The 23,136-nt window shown below is 49.4% G+C and overlaps 8 protein-coding genes across 8 annotated transcripts; 2 read left to right on the top strand and 6 right to left on the bottom strand.

Moving 5' to 3' along the window:
* Positions 1–54: 54 nt before the first annotated feature.
* Positions 55–856, bottom strand: MIND_00346300 (uncharacterized protein; the record flags this gene model as incomplete). Its single annotated transcript, XM_037360310.1, has 3 exons — positions 55–194; positions 243–550; positions 600–856. The coding sequence occupies 3 exons, from the start codon at positions 854–856 to the stop codon at positions 55–57; spliced, it is 705 nt and encodes a 234-aa protein (XP_037223195.1).
* Positions 857–2,185: 1,329 nt separating this feature from the next.
* Positions 2,186–4,286, bottom strand: MIND_00346200 (Catalase domain-containing protein; the record flags this gene model as incomplete). Its single annotated transcript, XM_037360309.1, has 15 exons — positions 2,186–2,263; positions 2,317–2,340; positions 2,392–2,475; positions 2,519–2,730; positions 2,787–2,872; positions 2,921–2,964; positions 3,017–3,048; positions 3,098–3,203; positions 3,252–3,342; positions 3,394–3,437; positions 3,483–3,602; positions 3,647–3,716; positions 3,765–4,022; positions 4,072–4,128; positions 4,177–4,286. The coding sequence occupies 15 exons, from the start codon at positions 4,284–4,286 to the stop codon at positions 2,186–2,188; spliced, it is 1,416 nt and encodes a 471-aa protein (XP_037223194.1).
* A 196-nt stretch (positions 4,287–4,482) lies between these two features.
* MIND_00346100 (uncharacterized protein) lies at positions 4,483–4,966 on the bottom strand (the record flags this gene model as incomplete). Its single annotated transcript, XM_037360308.1, has 5 exons — positions 4,483–4,563; positions 4,608–4,628; positions 4,683–4,700; positions 4,741–4,789; positions 4,839–4,966. The coding sequence occupies 5 exons, from the start codon at positions 4,964–4,966 to the stop codon at positions 4,483–4,485; spliced, it is 297 nt and encodes a 98-aa protein (XP_037223193.1).
* A 669-nt stretch (positions 4,967–5,635) lies between these two features.
* Positions 5,636–9,001, bottom strand: MIND_00346000 (Gly-x carboxypeptidase; the record flags this gene model as incomplete). Its single annotated transcript, XM_037360307.1, has 14 exons — positions 5,636–5,718; positions 5,772–5,879; positions 5,929–6,209; positions 6,256–6,350; positions 6,390–6,664; positions 6,721–6,819; positions 6,864–6,939; positions 6,992–7,085; positions 7,135–7,306; positions 7,357–7,460; positions 7,502–7,600; positions 7,657–7,870; positions 7,920–8,586; positions 8,636–9,001. 14 exons carry the CDS (start codon positions 8,999–9,001, stop codon positions 5,636–5,638), a joined length of 2,733 nt encoding a protein of 910 aa, XP_037223192.1.
* Positions 9,002–9,061: 60 nt separating this feature from the next.
* Positions 9,062–9,852, top strand: MIND_00345900 (uncharacterized protein; the record flags this gene model as incomplete). Its single annotated transcript, XM_037360306.1, has 2 exons — positions 9,062–9,268; positions 9,325–9,852. Exons 1-2 carry the CDS (start codon positions 9,089–9,091, stop codon positions 9,850–9,852), a joined length of 708 nt encoding a protein of 235 aa, XP_037223191.1. The 5' UTR covers positions 9,062–9,088.
* Positions 9,853–10,171: 319 nt separating this feature from the next.
* Positions 10,172–12,035, bottom strand: MIND_00345800 (uncharacterized protein; the record flags this gene model as incomplete). The annotated part of the gene is made up of 4 exons (XM_037360305.1): positions 10,172–11,567; positions 11,626–11,767; positions 11,819–11,865; positions 11,917–12,035. 4 exons carry the CDS (start codon positions 12,033–12,035, stop codon positions 10,172–10,174), a joined length of 1,704 nt encoding a protein of 567 aa, XP_037223190.1.
* A 234-nt stretch (positions 12,036–12,269) lies between these two features.
* Positions 12,270–14,486, bottom strand: MIND_00345700 (Aminotran-1-2 domain-containing protein; the record flags this gene model as incomplete). Its single annotated transcript, XM_037360304.1, has 13 exons — positions 12,270–12,573; positions 12,627–12,774; positions 12,822–12,906; positions 12,959–13,056; positions 13,101–13,260; positions 13,307–13,369; positions 13,416–13,442; positions 13,497–13,545; positions 13,600–13,732; positions 13,785–13,799; positions 13,853–14,244; positions 14,305–14,400; positions 14,452–14,486. The coding sequence occupies 13 exons, from the start codon at positions 14,484–14,486 to the stop codon at positions 12,270–12,272; spliced, it is 1,605 nt and encodes a 534-aa protein (XP_037223189.1).
* Positions 14,487–14,496: 10 nt separating this feature from the next.
* Positions 14,497–17,424, top strand: MIND_00345600 (Glutamine-dependent NAD(+) synthetase; the record flags this gene model as incomplete). Its single annotated transcript, XM_037360303.1, has 15 exons — positions 14,497–14,503; positions 14,558–14,572; positions 14,633–14,673; positions 14,721–14,887; positions 14,935–14,966; positions 15,014–15,098; positions 15,149–15,344; positions 15,392–15,954; positions 16,004–16,155; positions 16,206–16,383; positions 16,429–16,671; positions 16,716–16,847; positions 16,894–17,089; positions 17,139–17,247; positions 17,297–17,424. The coding sequence occupies 15 exons, from the start codon at positions 14,497–14,499 to the stop codon at positions 17,422–17,424; spliced, it is 2,244 nt and encodes a 747-aa protein (XP_037223188.1).
* Between the last annotated feature and the right edge of the window lie 5,712 nt (positions 17,425–23,136).

Raw genomic sequence — 23,136 nt, 5'->3', positions numbered from 1 at the left:
GTAAAGTTATTAGGCAAACCCAACAGGCAAACCCAAGTACAAAGAGGACGGTTATCAGATACCAATTCCATAAACATCAATCGGTTCAGGAGTCTCTGGAATCAATGGCACAGGCGAAGTGGATAACGGAGAGCGAGCTGGAGTTGGAGTGGTACCCACAGTTCCGGTTGTCCTTCTAGTCGATAGCACAATGCCTGAATTGGATTAAACGCCACTCCATCTAAGGGACAGCAAGCACGAACCACTTCTCTTCATTTCGTCGTACCCCTTCACCCGTAGCTTATGATATGTCGGATCAACTGTCGCTCCCTCTTCAACAGCGACGTAGTCAAACTTGTGCTTGTTGACGAAGTCCGAGTTTATGGGGCAAGGCCCATCCTCTGCAAGTACTTCGTCGATCCAGCGACAGTGCCGCAAGACCTCAGCTCTCTCCACTTGTGGGGACATTCCTGACATGCCAAAAAGTTCGCAAGTCACGTCGGAAAAGACGCCTGCCACAAGGTGGACAGAAGGAAAAGAAAGCTTGATTTGCCTCAGTTGCAAGACATCTCTGGAGCAACAGAGTGAATCATGCCAGGGTTGCGACCGAAAACCCCCACCTTACACTCAGATTATTAAACACACCATCTACATAAATTCGCTTTGTCTTGGTTTGGGAAGTCGTATCAATGCCCAAGCTTCTAGAGGCAATGTCCATGCAGTCTTGAGCGGACAATTGAACGGTGTTGAATGTATCTTGAGCTGCTGCCAACGGGGGAGGCTCGACAATAGAGTCATAGGCTGCAAGGTCGGCAACACTTCCAGTCGGAGAAATGAAGTCGTAGTCGTCGTCGCTCAATACTGATGACGCGTCCATTAGTCGCGCGTAAGAGGTCAGAGAGTGGAGGGCCTCGAGGCGGGCATGGCCGCTTAGCGCAACGTGATGAAGGTCACATGACAGTCTCGTCACTTTGCTGTCAACTATCATCTCGCCAGTCAGCCATGTCGGTCGTTGTGCGTCTTCTACGAGAATACTACTTGCCTCAATTCATTATGGGTGGAATTTCCCGCATAATTGCTCCTCTCGTTGTGCAACAGTTGACTTCAATTTTTCACCCCTCAACTCGTATGCCTTGAACTGTGTATTTGTTGCCATCGTTTGACTTTTTCTACGAAGCGCCCATCTCTGCCGTTTCAAGGGACGAGAAACAGTTTGGCGAGAATATGATGCCTACTTGGACGCTCACTTGCCCTGCGCTCTCACCAATCCAAGAATTATGTCCTCTGTCTCGCTATGATGTGCGCCTCGTCTCGATTCCAACCAACTCATGTGCTCGCATTCTGCCTATCGAAGCCATGTGCCCTTTAGACAAGCCATACGCCCCTCTCAATCTATGCTTTGCTGTTTGGCCGATTCAACAGATCAGTCCCGTCGACTATCTTCCAGACATCTCCCAGTCACCCGCCACAACTCCTTCAAGTCTCTGGTCTCGGATCGACTTCTTTCAAGCCTTCCTCCTGATTGTCATCTTTGTGGTCATCGTAGATATGCGGTGGCTGCGACCGAAGTCTATCCTCCAGGGAGATCCTATTGAAACCCAAGCTCCGCAACGAGTCGACACAATACCCATAACGGAAATGCAGCTTGTGAAATCACCCCCATTTGTACAACTCCTTGTGCAAGTTCCAACCGAAACCCCTGCGAACGCTTCAAATGACAAGTCGGTCAAAATTGGTGCTGCAGAAGTCCTCGATTTACCTCGCACCCATGTCGCTCGACGGAGACAACCATCCGACTCCACCAATTGGCGCACAAATATGCCCATCATCCTCCAGACTCGCAATATTGTTCAATCCACCTCTGCCCGTCCCGTTCACCAGCGCATGTACTCAGCGGACGATGCATTCCCTCGAAATACCGCCGTTCTGTCGTCAGCAATGGTATCGAATAGCAAATATATGCCACCGTTCAAACGCGAGCCTTTGGGAAATGTCAAGACCAATGGCAAGATGGCACCATGCCTCAGACATAAGTCCAGTGCACCTGATGCCATCGACAAGGGTTTCGCCTGGGGACAGAAACACCGTCGCGAGAACTCGACGCCTAGCAAGATATAATGTATTCCAAGTAGAAAGGAGGCAAGAAGAATTTAATAAGTAGGGTCAACGCGTATGCTGCATTTGTAATTGCCTTTGTAATCATACTTCATTTCCCGCAGGACAGAGGCGATGATGCTTTCAAGCCAATACCAGCACCAATTTTCTGGGCTATAGCAGGATCAACCTATATGATGATGCTTAGTTACTGGAAATGATCATTGGAGAACAGGACGCAACGCATGCAAACATGTCCAACGAACGCTGGAAGGGTGTCAATGAATTTGTGCTTGTATCTCGTCGGAGTCTACTGACCTGCTTGACTTGATTGACGGTCACGCTGTTGAGCGCTGTGATTACGTTCGCAATCATAGAGGAGCGTTCGTCGTCCGAAAATTCCTAACAGGCGATCAGTAGAGAACACAAAATAATGTCTGACTACCTTGTTGAACAGCTGATTCGGCTGTTCAAAGTCCTTGGGCGACAATTTGTAGCTGGCTTTAACCAAGGCAGGGCCCTCAAGAGGATCGGCGATCATGGAAAGATCGTAAGGCCGGGGAGCATATCTGACGGGAGAGGCAAAAGAGGATGGATAATTTGGTGCTGAAGGGGCAAGATTCCCGGCTCCACCGTCAACCCGCATCCACGCAGCACCTGCATTTGGCAATGGTGAGATAGAAAGTTGTGTCAAGAAAAGAGCGGCAACGGACGTTGGAAGTTGTTCACAGACACAGGGCAATTGATGGGAATTTCCAGGTGGTTGGGACCAAGGCGATGGCGAGCAGTGTCAGGATAGCTGGCCAAAAGTTCGATGCGCAAACGCTAACAAACGGAATAGACGCACGAGAATATACGAGACTGCAAGACCGGATCGTTGGAGGGTTCAACCTATGACATCGGGCTTTAGAAGACAGACAGAGAGGTCGTCCGTATAGCGTACACCAGGAGGTAGATTTCCGGGGGAGAAGGCGACTGAATCGCTGGTCAAAGGTCTCTAATTCCCTGCCATATCACTACTGACGCTGTTCAATTTCCGCAAACCAGTTTTGAGGATTTTTGTTCAGTACGATGTTGCCAACTGGCTGCACAGGGAACTGGTCTTCGGGCCAGACTTTTGTTAGATCGTTCTCAAGGACCGTTAGTTAAATTTTTGTGTTTTGATTGTGGGAACGCACGACATCGTAAGGGAACTTCTTGCTTTCTTCAAGGGTCATTGTTTGTATCCCAACCTCCCACGTCGGAAAATTGCCAGCATCGATACGTTCTCTGAGATCAATAATGGGCACACCGATTTGAAAGGGAATTTGAGTTACTTACCTTAACTCTTGTGTGAGATAGTCCGGGTTGCTTGCGGCGAGTTGCTAATTGCAAGTAAAGGATTGGAATACAGTTGCCCGACTGCTCACCAATGCTGTGGTTGCGTTGAAGTTCTCAATTCCCTGTTTTGATGTAGCTTTGATCTTGACGTAGTGCCAGCTTCCCGAGGCTGTAACGAATTTGAAGGTGTGCCCACTGAAGCCATCCATCTACTCGCATTGTTAATGAGGGCAAGGGAACAGTTTCTCCTCACCTGAGCCCATGATTTCGGGGTTCCACGGTTTGAGAAGAGTCGCATGACTTGACCGATAGCCTCTTGATTTCTGAAAGTGGCCATGATTTATGGAGCATTCGAGCCATGTCCAACTTACTGTGACCAGTAATCCCTGGTCGAAAAGATTAGAAAAAAGTTTATCACGACAGCAAATATAAAACCATTGAATAGTTGGGGAGCGAAGATTGGTCTCTGGATCGCGTTTCTGACTGTGAATGAACAGAGGGAATCTGTGGCTGATGTTGGAAGAGTTGATGACGCTGCAACAAGCCCTACTTGGTGGGATCCCTGAATCGTACGTGAGTAACGATTTATAATCCAGTCAAGCTGCACGTGCCTGAGGAAAAAGACCGGACTAAGGCATATATGAGACATCAGCGAGCTTAACTACATGGAACATTTACGTGTTGTTGAAAACCCAATCCCATATTCCCTTTGATGTTCGCAGTTTGATGGCGAATCTTCGTGATAAGATTAGATTAGAAGTGAAATGATGAAATAGTACCCACCCACGAGGATCGCGATTGGTGTCCGGGCTTCCCGACTCACCAGCAACCGTCGAAAATCGGAGTGTAAGAGGGACTTTTGTCCCGACACCCTCGGAGAATGGAGCAGCCATGGTTAGCTTGGAAAGTTGTCATCAGGGTCACTTCAAGCCTCAGTAGAACCCGATTTACATTCGATATGTCGTGAGTGACTTCAAACTGGAATGTGTTGCTTCAGAACAGGAGAATAATTGGGAGGATCATGGCTCACATATCCGTGTGCGCCGCTACCTTTGGCGTGGACAACCTACAAGGAGGTCACAAGAGGTTCTAACTTCCAGAACCGATACTGACGCGCTCTGGAATCCGTTCGCGGTCAAAATGACTGAGTAAATCGACGAGATGGAAGTCCTAATGGTATCAGCACAATTCACAGGCAAAGAGTAGTCCCATACTTGGAGTAACAACGGTCCGCCCTATAGAAGCCGAACAGTTAACAATTATGCGCGCTAATGTGGATCCCAACATACGCTTCCTATGGACCTCGTCTCAGTAACAATGAGCGATTTACAAGCAAGGATAACCAACCAGCTCTCTGATAATCGTATGGCGAATATACTGGATGGCCAGCGCCATCCTGGAGAGTGTGTCAAGGCCTTTATTCACAGTCTGAAAAGGAAACTCACCGTGTATTCAGGTAAATTGGACCCAGACTCAGCAGCCCAGCCCACGGAGAAGAAGAAGCTCGCAAGCAGGAGAAGAAAACGAGAAGCCATATTCGCTTCAAGGCCTTAAGCGGCTTATATACCAACAGCTAATAACTGTGTTGTGAGTGTCTAAATGCGGCCCGGGTTTTCGTAGGTCTAATTCCGAGATGCGTTTTGTAGGTAATTTGGCACGGGATTTCGGCGTTCGCGGGGGATTCTCAGATAGCCAGTTTGGTGGTTGCTGAGAAATTCCATGTAGTTTGGGTCTGCTTCCTTGTGGCTGACACACTTTCTCGGTGGAGCTCAGCGTGCCGAACTAGTCAAAGCCATCTAAAAGTGTGGTGATGCTGAACGGCGCACAGGTACACTACTTAGAATCTTATAAGTCAGCACTTACCTCACGATGACTAGTAGAAGTATCAGTCAACACCGTCTCCGAGCAACCTGGTAAGAGGAGCTTTATTGGTGGTCTGGTTGGATGGAGCTCGGGGATCGTTGAGGCGTGAAGAAACGAGCCATCGCTTATAGTCACGTGAATTTTCTGTGGCTTCCGCGCGTCGCGGCGCGTGTTCAACAAGTTCCCATCGAACCCATTCCCATGGATATCCCTTCCTATTCTGCAGCCCCCTAAATGCATCCGCCGTGACTAGTATCAATGGCCCTCAGGATACCAGATGGACTGAGCTTCTCTAACGTGAGCAAACATTTGGTCCTCTCGCGTACTAATCATATTTTAAAACCGATTCCAGCGGCACCCCGACTCCGCTATCAAGTCGTTACAACAGTGAAGACTCGTCAAAATTCAGAATTAGCATGGTGAAAAAGCGAATCTGCTCGATGACAGCTTCACCTCGAACCGCTAATGGACTGGTAAGTAGTTGGTTTAGTGGAAACATCAACATGATATGATACCTTCGTTGACGGTGTGCAAACCACTGAAGTAATCATCAGCATCGCCGTAATGCGAGTAGCGGAATATGTTCGAGGTAAGATCCCAGTAAAAGCGTGTGTCTGTGTTGCCTGGTGACTGAGCTCAGTATTTTGCTACCATCCCTCCCAGAAGAAGTACCCAGTCCAAGGGTAGGAGATACAATCACCCCCGTGGAGTTGTAGCGTCTAGAACTGGTCAACGCCGCCTTGATCGTCCCCGATAAAAGGTTGTAGGCCGGATTGCTGGCGGTCGGCGTGACCGGGGAAGGCTGCAACGCCGTATTGAATGCATCAGAAAGGATGATTTGGTTAACTTGGGACGGTATGGAGTTGGGCGTGAATGCAACGAGAGACATGTTGAATGTAGTGGCGATGGGCAGAAGCCGTTGGACTATGCGCGTTTGCACATCCGCAATGGTTCTGCCCAAATTGAGTGGAAATTTTTTTTGGCAGTCGAGAGACAGACGATTGCTCATCAACACGGTGGTTCACTATTACCGTGGCTACTTCAGGAAGTGCGTTCGCTTTGACGCCTAAAATAACATCAGCGTTCATTTCCGGCTAAAGGGACTGTTGTTCGCCTCCATAGACAATATCAACCGCCTGTGTCGTTCTAAGCATAGCGTCGTATACCGGATCTTCTTGCAATAGATAGTCCCTCAGATCGCCAAGAGCACCGTCGTCGGTTAGTGCACGTCGGGCCAAGTGTTTGACACTGGAGGGTATGTTTGGTTCATGCTCGATTGCGCATTGAACGTTGGCAAACGCTGAGCCTGTACGTAAAAAGAGAGCTGGATGAAGTTTTTCTTCGAGTGCAACCACAATTTGAGAGAGAACCCCAATACTCTGTAAATCTTGACAGTCATGGCCATCCACTGATCAATAAGAAAAGAACCCACAGTGTGTCGAGGAGGAATACTCGAGTGCCCACCTTCCGCCCATACTTCGATTTTAACGTCAAAATAGCCTTTCTCGGAAATGCCCGGGGATGCGAAGATGAGCCCATCTGCAACATTTTCGCCATAACCATCTTTGATTTTGAGAGCTTATCTAATCTAATCAGATCAGGCTTACCTCCCTCGTCTAACAAAATCGCGAATCCATGATGGCCGTACGTCTTTTCCAGGTATTCCGCAATTTTTCCTGCGCCCTAAAGTGCTTGTTCAGAGATATTCGTAGCTCCGACATTACTTATCACGCACTTGAGTACCCTTGGACTCCTCGTCAAAACCGAAAGCAAGTACAATCGATCTCCGAGGGGCGAATGAGCTCTTCAAAAGCGTTTCAATGGTAACCCTGAGGACAGTTGCATCGCAGCAATTCTGGATCAATTGCGCAGACTTACAGTTGAGCCACCAAGTCAGATTTATCGTCAGCACTTCCTCGCCCCCATATCCAGATTCCTAAGCTTGTAAGCTGGAATAGGAGTGACAACTGGTAGCTTATACCGTCGAAGTACCCGGAATAGGGAGGATATTTCCAGTGGTTGTGGGTCGCTGGGTCGACAGGGACAACATCTGTTCTCTGGGATATTAGTGCCTACGGGTGGAGGAACTTGCTTATGTACCCTGGTGCGCAGCAAGCAAGATTGGCTTTAAATTATGTTCGGTGCCTTGCCAGTGGAACACCAGTCCATATGTGTTCACCCGGGTGACATTGAGCGACGAGTAACTGGCGCGATGAGGAGCAATTTGCTTCGAAAGAGTACCTACATGGCCGGGAATGCCCCTTCAAGATAGTTATGAAGTGTCTGGAATATAGTCCATCGCGAGTCGTGGCCAACAGGAAGCATGTCATCGAAAGACTCCGTACTGTTCCAGGCGCAATTCAGGAATTGTGGACATTGAACTGGGAAGCTGAACCATACGGCACACTGATAACACCTCCAAGACGATCATAGACATCCCGTTTGAAGCTTTCTTCCCGATAGATGTGTTCGAGAGAGTTTAGGAGGGCTGCATGACGTATGGGGAATAAAGCCGGAACTTGGGGACATGGACTCGTTGGTTGCGCTGGTGAATTCACCCAATGGTTGAAGATGGAGAAGATTGCTGTGGTCCAAAGCATACTCGTACTATACTCTAAGGAGCTACTGCATTTGATCATGCCCCCGAAATGTTTCAAAGGCACTCCAAGCCTTGCCTGAATTGATACTCTCTAAGGCCAAACGTGCACCGCCTCGATAATCAGCGGCAATACCGGCAACAACAAGCAAGGCCGACGCGTTCATTAAAACAAAGTCGCGCACTGGAATCAACGTTGATGGCGTATCTTTACCAGACGTCAGGAGGGTCTTGAAAGTCTCCGCATTCTCTATTGGTGACCCTCCAGCAACTGCGCTCAGAGGATGGACTGGCAAGCCAAAGGATTCGGGTGTAAGTGTTGTCTCAGTGATGGTGTCATCTCTGAGTTCCCAGGCATATGTTGGCCCAGCACAACTGATTTCGTCCAGCTTTTCGTGGCCACAGACGACAACGGCACGAGTGACACCACCTTCCTTGAGCGATTGGGCAAAGGTGGGTCCAATCTCTGGCACAGCAATGCCAAGGACCATGCCTTGAGGTCGAGCGGGGTTAATGAGTGGCCCAAGAATGTTGAACATGGTGCGGAATGGGAGTGTCTTGCGGTAAGGAGCAATACTAGCCAAGGTTGGGTGATAATTTGGTGCTAGGATGAATGTGAAGGGAATCCGAGGAATCGGCGTCGTTGTTCCTGGCGCTGGGGCAGTAAATACGCAACCAAGTGCTTGCAAAAGGTCTGCAGAGCCGGAGGATGATGTTGAAGCACGACTACCGTGCTGAGATGGCGCGTCAAAAAAAAAGAACCAAGGGTAGAGCTTATGATACCTTTATGACACGTGCGCCAGCACCAGCAGCGACGATAGCGGCGGTTGTACTGACGTTGAAGAGATTATAGCCATCTCCGCCAGTCCCAACGATATCGACGATGAAGTCTCCCTCCGCTTCTTCAACAAAAGCCTTTAATGCTCTTTCTCTAAGGACTGCCGCAGCCGCTGCTAATGACTCTGGGCGTCGTTCGACTCGATGAAGGTGGAGTGCGGTCAGGAAAGACCCGATCTGAGTTGGTGATACAGCATCGGGTGTGAAGATATGATTGAGTGCAAGAGTAAGGTCATCTGCAGAAAAGTACTCTGGCGTTTCAACCAGCCTCGCCAGAAGAGGTTTGAAGGAATCGGGGGAAAACGAAGCCATGCATTGCTATGTGACAGTGACGCGTGATCTGAGTCACAATCATTTTCACCGCGTTTGGCTCGCGATCCTCATGTCTATGGCGGCTTGATGGACGGGGTGGAGCCGACTGGGGAACGAGCGGCCAAGGGGGAGGACGTTGGTGAGGAAGAGACAAAGAAAGTTGAAGCAGAAGAGGTACTTGTTGACCAACAAACAACAAACACTCAGACTACAGCCACGGACAACGAGGTTCAAGCTCAAGATGGAACCAATAGCAGTGACGTCAATGTGTGTTTTGTTCTAAGAGTTTCTATCCCATCTTTCACTTACCTCTCACCCCACAGAGCCAACGCCGCATAGCTCTCCCTCCATCCCCAATGCCTAATATCGGGGACCTCTCACTGCATTCTCCGTCGTCTGCCATAGTTGGCACTCCATTCTCCGATTTGCATTCAGCACGGTTTGAATACCCGTTTCCAGACCCAAGTTCTGGACCGTCAAGCTCACCGGAAATTTCGCCTTCGTCCTCTGCTTTGACCTCTACCTCTCAACCCCAACTTGCTATCAACGCGCCGCCCGCGTTGCAACACTTTCCGGCCTCATTTCCTTCCCCGGCTGAACTGCCAGCCTATTCTCCGACACATCCAAGAATGCGCACCGTCTCACCACCACCCGAACCGCCTTCTATCGCTAAACGGCGTCAACGGTGGACATTGGGGCTCGGTACCCTCGCTCGAAAATTATCTCGCAGCGGTAGCGCCCCACATCCCAGTCAGGCTGTTACTCCTCCACCAGAGCAAGAGGGCAGCGGCCATCGCAGGGTCATGAGCGATGAGAATATCTCCAAAGGCACAACGCCACCACAAAGTTGATGCGGCATTCACTTTTTTTCTTTCTCGTTGGGTTTTATTGTGGGCAACAGTCATCTCTGGGTTTTATGTCTTATCGGGCACAGTGAAGTTTCTCGCATCTTAGTTTTGGAATTGTCGTCGAGCCATACAAATACACGTGTCGCGAGGCACAATTCACTCCAATTGCACTACGCTTGCATCCATAAACGGCAAATTCTCTACAATTGGCAGTACAAAACAAGTAATAACACAATTATCAGCCTCCGCAGCTTTAGAAACTCCCTAAGTAACCCCCACAAGTAAAATAAAAAAAGGAATGTGAATAGTGGGTTCTTCTGAGTTACAATCTTGCTTGCGCTCTGACAGTTGTTGGTGCAGCACAATCGTCCTGGTATGCTGTTCCCTTCAAGCTGGGATTTTCGAGAATATATTCATGGACACCGTCAACGACGTATTGCCAAAACTCATCCATTAAAACAGCGTCGAAGGGAGCAGAATCCCAAAGCAGGAGGAGGTTAAACTCTTCCAGCACTGTTCTCGTATAGACAAGAAGGCCGCCAGGACCTTTCCGTGTACCGCCCACAACATCGCACAGTTCCATCAAAGGATAGTGCTCTCTGCGAAAAATGCCGTCAATGTTGCCAGACTGCGATACGCCCAGCAGCGCAACTGATGGCTGGGAGGCAGGATTGACGACCGAGGGTTGCGCTGTTGGTGGAGGCGAAGCGCGGCGAGGAAGAATACCAGCAGCTTCATCATCGATTCGGGCCCAGGCTTTTGCACGTTGGCCACGTTCTTCAGCAGCCACAACAGAGCGACCTAGGAGCATCGGATTGTGGCTGTAGGAGAACATTTGGCGCTGTGCTTCCCTACTCCTTGCCCAAAATGTCGCAGACAGGGATTTTGGTGAGGTAGATGATGGTAGAAATGAAGGGAGGACGAGGTTGTGATACCCCAGTGCAAGACTCATAAATGAGGAAAGCTCAGACACGGGAGGGAGGTACCCCCGAAGACTGATTGCGGTATACATAAGCATTGGAAGGGTTGTCGAGGCGGGGATCTCTGAGTGTTTAGAGAAGAGACGTATCCAAGCCATGTTGATAAGACCAAACACGGCACTTTGAAGAGTAACACACTCTGCTTTACACCGAGCGAAAATGGCGATAGTTTGCTCTTTGTTGAACTTTGTTCGAATTAGCCGTGTTTTGATTGCCTCCACAGTTGGCCGTCGAGCCTTGGGGAAGGCATGACCACCGATAAAGCGTTTTTGGACGTTCTGCTGGTCCACCTTCCAAGCCACTTCTTGGAATTTCGTAGGAGGGGATCGCAATATGCGCAACTCGGTGGAGGGAATAATGACCTCGTTGAGATCACGAGGGCCAGCAGCCCATCTAAGTTTCCATTCTTTTTCCAACACTTTTGCGAGTTGGCTGTCAGTCAACGGAGGTTGAGTGGGCGTAGAGCCTCCCAGAAGTTCCAATGCGAACTGCGAGGCCGCGTAAACCCCCCGCGCGTCGTTGATCATATGGTGAAAGCTGAAAACCAGATTGTACTCATGCATTCCTCGACTGAAGTCACCCCGCCCAACTTCCAGTCGAGCAAGACAATTGGCGCCAAGCCTGGCTGGTCCATTAAGAAACTCTTCGACTAAAGCGGAGCCAGGAACACCATTGCGAACGCGAACAGATGCTGAAGCCTCCTGGATAGCTTCGTTTGGGCTTGAGGGCGGGATGTAACTGTAAGGGAGATGACTGCTAGTAAGCTCTAAACCGCCACAAACAAACACCAACGCACGTAAAATGAGCATCGTCATAAGCGCCTGGCTTCATTTCCACACGGCTGGCCATTAAGGAGTGTCGGAGGCGCAGTATTGCCCAGATAATGTGCAGTCGATGAGGCGTAATGAGATTTGGTGGGGCGCGGAGGGTGATGCGAACTAGAGTAGATAACGTTGGCTTTGTTGTTGAAGGTCGAGAGGTTTACGCACTGAACATGTCATTCAGACCATATGCTCGACTAGGAAGAAAATAAGAACTGGTTCAAAGTAAGCAAGCTTGAATAGACAAATAAAACACAGGAACGGACAGTTCGTTGGGACTGAGAGCGCGGCGGTAAGTAGCAAAAGTTGGCGCAACAGAGGCAGGTTGCTGCTGCTGCTGGGTTTCGGATTGTCTGACCGAGGAAGAGACTTGGAAGAGAGACATGGTCGACGAGCGAAAGCTCGCATGCAAGCGGCAAGGGTATTTATTCAATCAATGCCGATCTTTCGACGAAAGACAGACAGCATCTGATGTAATACAACTGACAAGGGACATACTGAACGGAGCGTTGACGTAGTTATTTTCACTGTGCAGAACGGCGCCGAGAGAATGAGGATTTAGGAGAAAGTGGAGAAATCCAAAAAGGTGATGCCATCACGTGTGCATGTTAGTCATTATCTACTCGAAAAACTTGACTAGCACAGAGGCAAAAATCTTGAAAGCTTTCTCCAGGTCTTCGCGTGGCCCATAACTGAAGCTTGCCCGCAAAAATATATCTTCTTCGCCTAAACGCACCCGTTCTTCATCGTCTTCGGAAGCAAACAGTTCTCCACGTCGTAGTATCACTCCAGCGTCAGCAATAGCGGTCCACAGTTCAGTTGCGAGGGCGTTCTTGGCTGCTGCAGGGGATGTCTGACGCGCTAGAGCATGGTATCGGGGGTGGTTGTGAAGGTGGATGTTGAACCACATGAACATCCCACCACTATCATAAGGGTGTGAGAAGCGAGTTAAATTTAAAGAGATAAGTAGGCATACTCAGGAGGGACAAAGCTCATCAGCGAAGTCTTTGGTTTCGATTTTTCGCTTATTTGTCCGTCGCTAGGAGCGTAGGCAACAAGCGCCCGAGTCTGAGATTTGGCATGCAGGTCCAGGGCATCATACAGTGCATCAATTGCCCAATTACCTGGTCGGAATCAGTGCTTCACTCAAAACATGACTACCCCAACCCACGTCGAAGCTCGTATTGCGAAGTCAAGCCACGCAACCACCTAGCAAAGCCTTCGCTTTGGTAGCGATGGAGTAGTTCACCAAAGACCTTATGAAAGACACTATTAAAATGACAGAGTCCCTGGACGGATTCATCGTACCGCTTGAGCAACACCCGACGGGAAGGTGATATACGACTGGTGTAGCGCCTGTAACTTTTCAAGGAGTTGTGGCGACCCGGTATAATATCCGAGCCGGCCTGTTAAGTTGTGAGTGACATCCATCGGCGAAGCATCTACTCACCTCCGGGACCGATAGTCTTTGAAAACGTGTCCAAACGTATGACCCGGCCCTCGTAGTCAAACCGCAAGAAGCTTGGCACTAGACTATCGATCCATTCTTCGTCCGATTGCTTCTGAGGCTGCGGAACGGTATTGTTATGTTGATATGGATGACTGGCTTGCTGCAATATATGAGGCGGTAGGGTTTAATCGACGGAAAGAGCCAACCTGAAAGTAGTAGGGGTCGTCTTCCACGATAATCAAATCATAGCGCACGACTATGTCGTAGATCTGAGGAAACTCAGCCTATTTTTCCCTAGAGAGACCGAAGACAAACGTCTTTCTTGCGCTGGGTGGAAATCATCTGGGAATCAGATTGGGTTAGTGCGACAAGGATGGCACACAGAAAAGGGCGTACAAGTCCAGTTGGATTCTGGATACCTCCTTGAGTGTAGATAACGCGGGGACTTATAAAAGCCGTCTCAATCTAGAGAAACCGAAATGAGGCTTGAGCGACATACCGTCTCAAGCCGCGCGCTTTCTCATCCCAATTCGCCAGCACATGCTCAAGATCAACAGCAGAAAGTCCATCCAGATCCGTCGCAACTGCGACAGGGTGAACATCGCGAGCCCGGGCTTGGTATAGTGCAGCATCTTGAAAGAAGAAGTCAGTGAAACCAGTTTAACTTGTTGTCACGTCACTTACTGTAAGCATACCGGTCTAGCAAATTCAGTGTGAGTAATAATATGATAACGGTGATTATTTATTTTTACCTGTGATAAACGAGTCTCCGGGGTTGAGAAGAATGCTGAGACACGAACTCCAGGCACAAGAGGCACCAACGTCCACAAGAGTCGCGTAATTGCTATAAGCCGGCTGATGTACTCGTTTGACCCAGTCAGCGACAATTGTTTCCAGTGCTGGCAGTCCAGTTATGGGACTATAAGTGAGCGCAGTCTTGAGCTCGAACTTGCTCTGGTCGTCGGGACCAAGACGGCGTGAGATAGTGTAGGAATCAGTAGTCTTGTTGCTCTTCCCAGTTAACACATTCGCAATCCAGCCAAGGACACCAGGACCATGAGGAAGAGCATCGGTGGGTTTGAGGGGAAATGAGTCTGGCTTCAAATATTCGACGGTAATGGATTCGATAGGAAAGTATTCCGTGCTAATGTCATGATATGAGCCCTTGAATCGACATTCATGCGGAATATGACAGCCTACTCACTCTGGCACACCACCGTCTAAAGAGATGGTCCCAGGAGGACCAGGTTTACCGAACGCAAGCCGACTGTCGAGCGTCTTTGCAAAGTCTGATATGTGGCTAGTAACGAGCGTTGAGTTTCAAGGGAAAAAGACTGGGGGAAGTAGTTACTGGGAGAGGTCTACTGCATCGTGTTTCTCGGACATCTTCTTCGCGATGGTGGGTGGGTGAAGCGAGAGCACTGCGGCCGTGCGTCTTATAAAGCTCCATCAACTAGAGGGTATTTATGAGGGTGAGAATTGAGCGATAAGCGAAAGTCGTTCGGCAGCTGACATATCGCTGATCCGTCGAGGGGCAAGGCTTGACGATGGGACACCACATTACCCTTGCAACGTATGTCAATAAATTCTCCAACTCTCCATCGTCTGAACTTTCATCAGCTGGTACGAAATGACTCTTTATCCGTTATAATCTGCTCACCTTCCGACAGCTCCTTGAACCAATGGGCTCTGGACTTCCAAGGTAACCTTGAACGAATTCTCGCCAGTATCGCGACCGCAAAGGAACGTGGTGCAACTCTGAGAGTCGGCCCCGAGTTGGAAATCCCGTAAATCGACTCCGGCTTTGCATGTCGTGCACTTATTTGGACTTCAGTGGGTATGGATGTTTGGACCACTTTCTCGAGGGTCAATCAGGCTTCAACATCTCATCGACGGCGTCTAAATCACTTCAGGTGATACCGTTCTTCACTCCTGGGAGGTTTTGGCCAAGATACTGGCTTCAGAGGAAGCGCAGGGCATTGTCTGCGACGTTGGGATGTGAGTTGCGCCCCCCTTTCCGCTTTCTCTCATGACTAATCCCCGCCCAGGCCTGTTGTCCACAAGAATGTCATCTACAACTGCCGAGTTATCATCCACGACCGCAAGATTCTCCTGATCCGCCCTAAAATGTGGCTAGCAAACGATGGTAATTATCGGGAGCTGCGCTATTTCACGCCGTGGATGAAACATCGCCAATGGGAGGACCACTATCTTCCTCGAATCATTCAAGTTATCACTGGCCAGGTTCGTACTATCTTAAGTCTGAGCCTTCTTCACCTTACCCGAGTCAGACCAAGGTTCCCTTCGGAGATGCAGTTATCAGCACTCAAGATACCTGCATTGGCGTCGAACTGTGTGAAGAGCTGTTCACTCCCGCCAGCCCCCACATTCTTATGGGTCTCGATGGCGTAGAGATCTTCACCAACTCGAGTGGCAGCCATCACGAACTACGAAAGCTCTACACTCGCGTTGAGCTTATCAAAGAAGCCACTTTGAAACTGGGCGGGGTCTACTTGTATGCAAATCAACAAGGCTGTGATGGTGACCGTCTCTATTATGACGGATGTGCGTTAATCGCAGTCAACGGCCGCATCGTTGCCCAAGGGTCTCAATTTTCGCTTAATGATGTCGAAGTCGTCAGCGCAACAATCGACATTGAGGATGTCCGAGCGCATCGGGCAAAGAGCAGCCGTAGTATGCAAGCCGCCGCAGCCGAGCGATACCACCGTGTTGAAGTTCCATTCGCTTTGACTTCGGGCAAGTTCGACAGTGTTAGGGAAGATAACATGTCCGCACTCCTGTCTACCGGCTCGTCCTTCAACCTCCGTTACCATAGTCCTGAAGAAGAAATAGCGTATGTCCCCCTATATGCTTTCTATTATAATTCAGCTGGAAAAGAGCAGACTAGGTCCAGCGTGCTGGTTGTGGGACTATCTCCGCCGATCCCGCACGCAAGGTTATTTCGTTCCCCTCAGTGGAGGCATTGATAGCTGCGCGACCGCCGTCATCGTTTACTCTATGTCTCGACTTGTAGCTGAGGCAGCCCGTCGCGGAGGTGCCCCTCCTTGATGTGCATCGTTCACCTCATCGCTGATCGTTTGTTAGATTCGCAAGTGATTTCAGATGCTCGCAGAATCGCTGGTGAACCTGAAAACTCAAGCTATATTCCCCTTGATCCTCGTGAATTTACTGGTCGCATATTCCATACTTGCTACATGGGCACCGAGAACTCAAGCAAAGAAACGCGGCAACGTGCTAAAGATCTGTCTGAAGCTATAGGAAGGTGGGTAACGTTGCCCAGGTGTATTTTTAGTCTCAGAACAAGTAGCTATCACGTCGACTTGAACATGGACATGGTCGTCAAAGCGGTGCTCACTCTTTTCACTGGTGTCACCAGACGCGAGCCTAAATTCCGCGCTCACGGAGGCTCAGCGGCGGAAAATTTGGCTCTACAGAACATACAAGCACGACTGCGGATGGTGTTATCGTACCTGTTTGCACAACTTTTGCCCTGGGCTCGAGGCAGGATTGGTGGGCTTTTGGTCCTAGGCAGTGCGAATGTTGACGAGAGGTACGCTTCAGTCCTGAACGAACTCTATTTCTCACTATAGTCAGTCTTCGAGGCTATCTAACCAAATATGACTGCTCTTCTGCTGATATCAATCCCATCGGTGGCATTAGCAAGACGGACTTGAAGAAATTCATCGCTTATGCTGAAAAGGCTTTCCCGCTGCCAATCCTTTCCAGGTAGTTGATATTCTGCATCTCTCTCTGTGGTATTAAACGTCACCAGCTTCTTGAGCGCCGTTCCAACTGCAGAACTAGAACCAATCACGGAGACCTACGTGCAAGCCGACGAGGCTGATATGGGAATGACTTATGATGAATTGTCCGTGTTTGGACGCCTTCGCAAGGTAGAAAAATGTGGCCCATATAGCATGTTCACCAAGTTGGTGCATGAGTGGGGTTCTTTCTTGTCGCCAGTGCAGGTATACGAGCCACCTCGTCTAATCGAAAACTCAACTGAGAAATTGCTAGATTGCCGATAAAGTCAAGCTCTTTTTCTTCGAACATGCGCGCAACCGACATAAGATGACCACACTCACACCTTCCTATCATGCAGAATCCTACAGTCCGGATGACAATCGTAGGTCATTCGCTCACTTGGTGGTGACTCACTAACAAGTTGCGTCCAGGCTTCGATCTCCGACCTTTCCTCTACCCCTCACGTTTCCCTTGGCAGTTTAAGAAGATAGACGAGATCGCTGCAGTCCTTCCAGATCGCTCCGTAGCAGTTATCCAAGAGAAAGCCAAACAGGATTGAATTCTTATCATGGGACATGTATCATTGACGAACCTTTAGGTTTGTCCTATTAGATGAATGTGAAATTCAGCCGTCTCGATTCGTGTCTTAGTAATCCATCCTAATCCAGTAATTTGCTGTGCAGGCATCCCACACCGGGTTTTTTTGAGCCGTCCCAATTTGGTAGTGCTGTGCTCGGTCAATGATGTGATGGTTTTGTGATGGCTTGATCAATACTCATGAGGTGGGATAAGGCCGCAAGCGGCAGGAGCCGAACCTTCTAAGTGATCTCGGATCAAACTGCGGACGCGTTGTTGAATCGTTAAATTCACGAGTGTGACCGAGTGACGCTAGCTAGTTGTTGTTATCGCTCACCATGTCGACACCCTCGCAGGAGGACATAAAAACTGAGGCCCCCGAGGTGGCGATCAAAACAGAGGATGTAGGCCGCGAAGATACATTGATGTCCAACGACTCCGTATCGGTTGCGGGGGAAGCGCGTGATGATCCTCACGCTGAACATCGCGACCAACCCAACGAAAATTTAAACGCGCATGATGTCTCTGACACCGACGGTGATGAGGACCAAATTGCTGGTCACACGGCTACACCCGGCAATGCACGGATCCTTCGCTCGGGGAAACGCGTCAACGGGGAAGGCGGAGAACCCCTGGTACAAATCGGAAAGAAAAGGGTGCGCGGGAAAAAATTCGTCAACGATGCGCCGTCTGTTTCCCGCTTGCAACCAAATATGCGCTTACCCCTCACTTCAGGAAAACTGAGGAGACTTACCCAGTCGCAGGTTTCCTTCGACCAACCCGGGCAGCAATCCGAATCGCAGTCGATGGCGGAACGTCGCAGACGTCAATAGCAGGTTTTCTCGACACCTGGCCCATCAATATTAACCGCATCTACCTCAACAACAGTACCGTGAAGGACACCATATCGAAAGATAAGGACTTCGTTGACCGAGTAGAATTGGATGGTATAATCAAGGGGGCACTTGAATGGGACCGCGCTAACAAGGAAGAAAAGGTGAGCACGTATTTTATTGCGGACACACACACGCTAAATCTGTTTTCAATCGTAGCTCAAGAAGTGTATGAACCAACCCCGCCCCAAACCAATCGCCTCAGGCCCCAGCAAGCGCAAAGCAACACGACCCACTGCGACAGTTCCAGGCTCACGCGCGCGTACTCGAGACAAGCCTCTATTGGTGGCCCCCACTCATGTCACCATCAGTGAGAACGGTTCCACCTACTCCCCCATTACCCAGTCACCAAATCGCCCGCACACTCCTCGGGATAGAGGGACTGCAATGCGCAATTCAGCAACCCAAAGAAACCGTGGGCTCACTTCGGAGGGATCTGCACGTCGTACCCCGCTCAACACATCGTCCTCATCCGCCGTCGACAAGGATGACCTTAAAGCATTCCTTTTCAAAATTGACAAGTCGACGGCATTTGAGAGATTCATGCCCTTGTTTGAGCGCAACGACATAACCAAGGTCTCGGATTTCTACGATGTTGGATTGGATCCTCGCTTGCTCCCCAACCGAGTCGAATCGTTGTTTGGTGGTCGCGGTACCTCTTGTCTCTCCGATTACTCTGGCGAATACATGACGAGACCGAGATGTATGCAGCTGGCCAGCGCCCTGCACAATTTGTTCGACACGTACAAGACGCTGGGAGAGTGGGAGAAGTCAAAGTAGATGTTATATCCGTGCCGACTCCGGCATCCGTCTCCGATATCCGTCTCCGGTATTTGGTTTTTACGCAATGAAGATTTACTGAGCGTTTCCAATTACTCCGACTTATGATCTATGCAATCATCTATGCCTTGTTCCTCGTATGCAACTCCTCTTCTACTTTACTTGACTTTGTTCTAATCTTGTTACTTACTTTGTTATACCTTATTCCGTTTCCGTTGCTTCTCGTACTATAAATACTTTGATGTATTATCACGTACTTCAGTTTGTAAATTAACGTTGCTGGTCTCTATCTCCCAGCGTCGTCTCGACTCCGCTCTTCTCCTCTTGTCTTGTCTTGGTCAACTGGAAGCCCCGGTCACCCAATCATTCTTCTGTGGTGTTCCGCCCCAAGTGCTCTACGACTTCGATTCCGTCTCCGACTTCGACTCCGTCTCCGCCTCCGTCTCCGTCTCCGTCCCTTTGGTCGACACGGCACTTAACAGTATTTACAAACTCACTTCCTTTTGACCATGTCAAACGTACGCCTCTCTTCTGGCAACATAGACCCCGCCAATACTGGTCAACGGCGTTCATCCCGCTTCTACGAACAAATGGTTCCTCTCACTTCGCCTATGGCGAACTCACCTACAACGCTGGCGCTCCCGTCACTTCGGTTCCTGTTCCCGTTCCTCGAACACCTACTGGCACGACCAACCCTTTCCGGCCTGGTTTTGTCATGTCTCCGCAGGATCCTGATCCAAGTACTATCCCTATGCCAACGACTCCGCATCCAAACACGGGTCGTTTTTCTAACGTCAGTTCCCCTCCCGTCTCTCCTACCTTACGTTACCGACCCCTCACTCCCACACGCCTTCACGACATCGAAGAAGAAAGCGAGCCAGTCCCGATGTATCGGCATGCTTTTAGCAGGCCCATGAGCCCTGCTCAAGGTCGCTCCGGAAACGGAAACGATTCCGGTCAAGGTCAACCAAACCGCAACCCCTCTCCGACTTTTAGCGGCAAGCCGAGTCCATTCTTGACTTCGCCCTCTCACACGGGAAATTCAAAAATTTCTTTTCCCTCTTAAACATGTATTGAATGTACATATTTAGATATATGTTTCCTCAACCAAGAAATATGATATATTAATTATTTCATAAATGACTCTTCTTTATCAAGCTTTCTGTAAGAACAAAAAGAATGTCTTTCACAGGGATGGAAAAGTTATTGAAAAGCTAACCTTTCCATATGGCTTTGGATACCCCTTTCTGTGTACTATAAAGTATATATTTTCACTCATTTCAAAAATATGTGGTTTATATTCCTCTTTATTTGTGGTATAAAAGACGATATTTCTGCCATTTTTAGAAAGGTCTTCTTTATATGCACCTTTGTTAGCAGATAGAAAGAACATCTTTCAAGACAAAGAGAAAGGTGTGCTTTTTGATCGCATGAAAGGGGTAAGGAAACATCATCTTTCTGACTTTTTCAGAAAGATGCTCTTTGTTCTTGTATGAAAGGGGAAACAAATGATGTCCTTTCTGCAAAAGATATAAAGATGTTATTTTCATTGACATGAAAACATGAATATAAATAGCTTCTTTGTGAAAAAAATAAAAATATTTCCTTTCTGCGACAAAGAAATAGGTATACAAATCTGTATTGAAAAGATGAACTTTCAATTGACATTTCAGTTTTTCCTGAAACAGGTCCTTTCCATACAAGGGAAATATCTTTGAAAAGCAACTATTTATGCTAATTCAGATATATGATCTTTCTTCCCTATAAAAAGAAGAATTAAAATGTTTACATTAAATTCATCTTTTAATGGGAAAAGAAAGTTTTGAATTTTCCCTGTGTCTGGCTCCCCTCCTGGCTCTCCCAGAGGCGGACCTCCTGGTGGTGGTGGACCTGGCGGACCTGGTGGTGGTGGACCTGGTGGTCCTGGTGGCGGCCCCTGGTGGATCTGGAAATCCATTCTGGGGTCCCCCTAGAGGTGGTGGTGGCGGAGGAGGCGGAGGAGGTGGAGGTGGAGGTGGTGGGCCACCTGGTGGAGGTGGTGGTGTCGGAGTCCCTCGAGCTGGCTCTCCGGGCCGTGATCTTCAACGCGCTATGATTGGCGCTCCCAAAATTTCCAACATTTCCTCACCAACTTTCCTCAGCGCAACAATGCTGCGCCCCGTTCCAATCGGAGTCTTCTCCGGGCACCGGACACGTTCGACGGTTCCGATCCCTGGCTTCGTCCCTTTCCTCACCCAGTGCTATATGCACTTTGCCGAGCGTGAGCAAGATTTCTCTACTGATGACGAGAAAATAATCTACATCACCTCGTATCTGCGCGGAAACGCATTGGCGTATTTTACGCCTAACCTGTATGCCATGAATCAGGGCCAGGCTATTGCGATTCCGGCTTGGGACGGCAATTTTCCTTTGTTCATCAAGGAACTCCAGGACAACTTTGGTCCTCAGGACCCGGTTGGCGACGGGAGGACAAAATCCGGAATGTGACGATGAAGTCCGGTGATAAGATCACCACTTACATTATCCAATCGACACCCTCGCTCTCATCACCAATTGGGGTGATTCCGCTCTCCGACACACCTTCTATTCCGGTCTTCCTAAACGTATCAAGGACGACATGATGCACTACGTCTACGCTAATACGCTGGACGGAGTCAAGCAAACTGCCCGTCTCATCGACGGCAAGTATTGGAAGCGTGAAGCGGAGAAGCAGAGGGAGCGGGAGTTAAGAGATTCTCATGGTGGTGGATCTGGTTCTGGTTCGGGCTCTGGCCATTCCGGTGGCCATTCCGGTGGCTCGAATTCTGGGTCTGGGGGTTCTAAAAAGGACTCCTCTTCGAAAAAATCGTCTGGCTCTTCTGGCTCCTCTGGCAACAACTCCGGAAACGGAAACGTCTCCGGTGGTGTAATTCAATTCTGGCAACAAGGGCTCCAACAGCTCTCAGCAACAGGCTTCCTCGTCGTCTTCCAACAATAACGACAAGACGAAGACAGCCAAAGCGCACGCTTCCCTTCTTGGTCCTGATGGGAAGTTGAAGCCAGAAATACGCGAAGTTCAGAATCAAGAACAAGCTTTGCCTCTTCTGTGGCAAGTCTGGGCATATGGCCAACGAGTGTCGAAAGAAGAAGGCTATGTTGGACGCACGCGCCACTACCATCACTCCGGTGGCTGCGTCTCCAGCGGTCGCCACTCCGGTCGACAACACTGAGTCAAAAAAATAGTCAGCGACTCGGTCCCTCTTGCAGCCGAACCGAGCCGCGTTGACTCCAGGTTGCTACCGGAGGTACGTCTCAACGCGTCCGCTCTTTCTTCTCACGCCCTCTTTCTCGATCTTCACGTTTCCGCTCTCGTCCCGTCTCCGGGGGTCCCGGACTCGATCCTGTCAGGAATAGAGTCTGGTTCAACCCCAACTCTTTCTGTCGTACAACGCATAGCGGCGGGATTCAACTCCCGCTTGAGGACTCTTATCGACTCTGGATCATCTCATTGTTTTATATCTGCCTCTATCTGTAAAATGAAGAATCTTTTGCCCTATGCTGTTTCGCCTGTCAAGCTACGGTACCTCGACGGCTCCTCATCAACCATCAACCAACAAATCCGTCTTCTCATCCGCTTTCCGTCTGGCGAAGTCCACCTTGTGGAATTCTATGTTACCCATCTGGACTCTCCTTGCGAAATGGTTCTTGGATATAGTTGGCTCAACCGCTTTAATCCGTTGATTAACTGGTCTGAAGCCACCGTCTCTTTCCGTTCCAACACGTCTAGGGAGTCTTTGTCGACAAAACTGGCTACTATCACGCCTGCTCCTGTTGCGATCAGCTCCTCTACGAGCGAGGACACTCCGAATCGGAATCGATTCCGCCCTCTCCGGTTGCTCCTATATCGCCCCCTTCGCCAACAAATCCTGGTCCTGTATTGGACGATCCGTCTCCGGTTGACACTCCGTCTCCGGCCATAACTCTCACGCGCAAGACTCCTCTTGTCGCGCCCCAAATCTCTCTTGTTTCTGCTGCGGCTTATC

This window comes from Mycena indigotica, assembly GCF_014461135.1.
Source record: "Mycena indigotica strain 171206Taipei chromosome Unknown Mind.scaff0003, whole genome shotgun sequence".
In the NCBI taxonomy this organism is placed as follows: Eukaryota; Fungi; Basidiomycota; class Agaricomycetes; order Agaricales; family Mycenaceae; genus Mycena; species Mycena indigotica.
The sequence above is the reverse complement of the archived record's forward strand: the minus strand, read 5'-3'. Positions and strand labels throughout refer to the sequence as shown.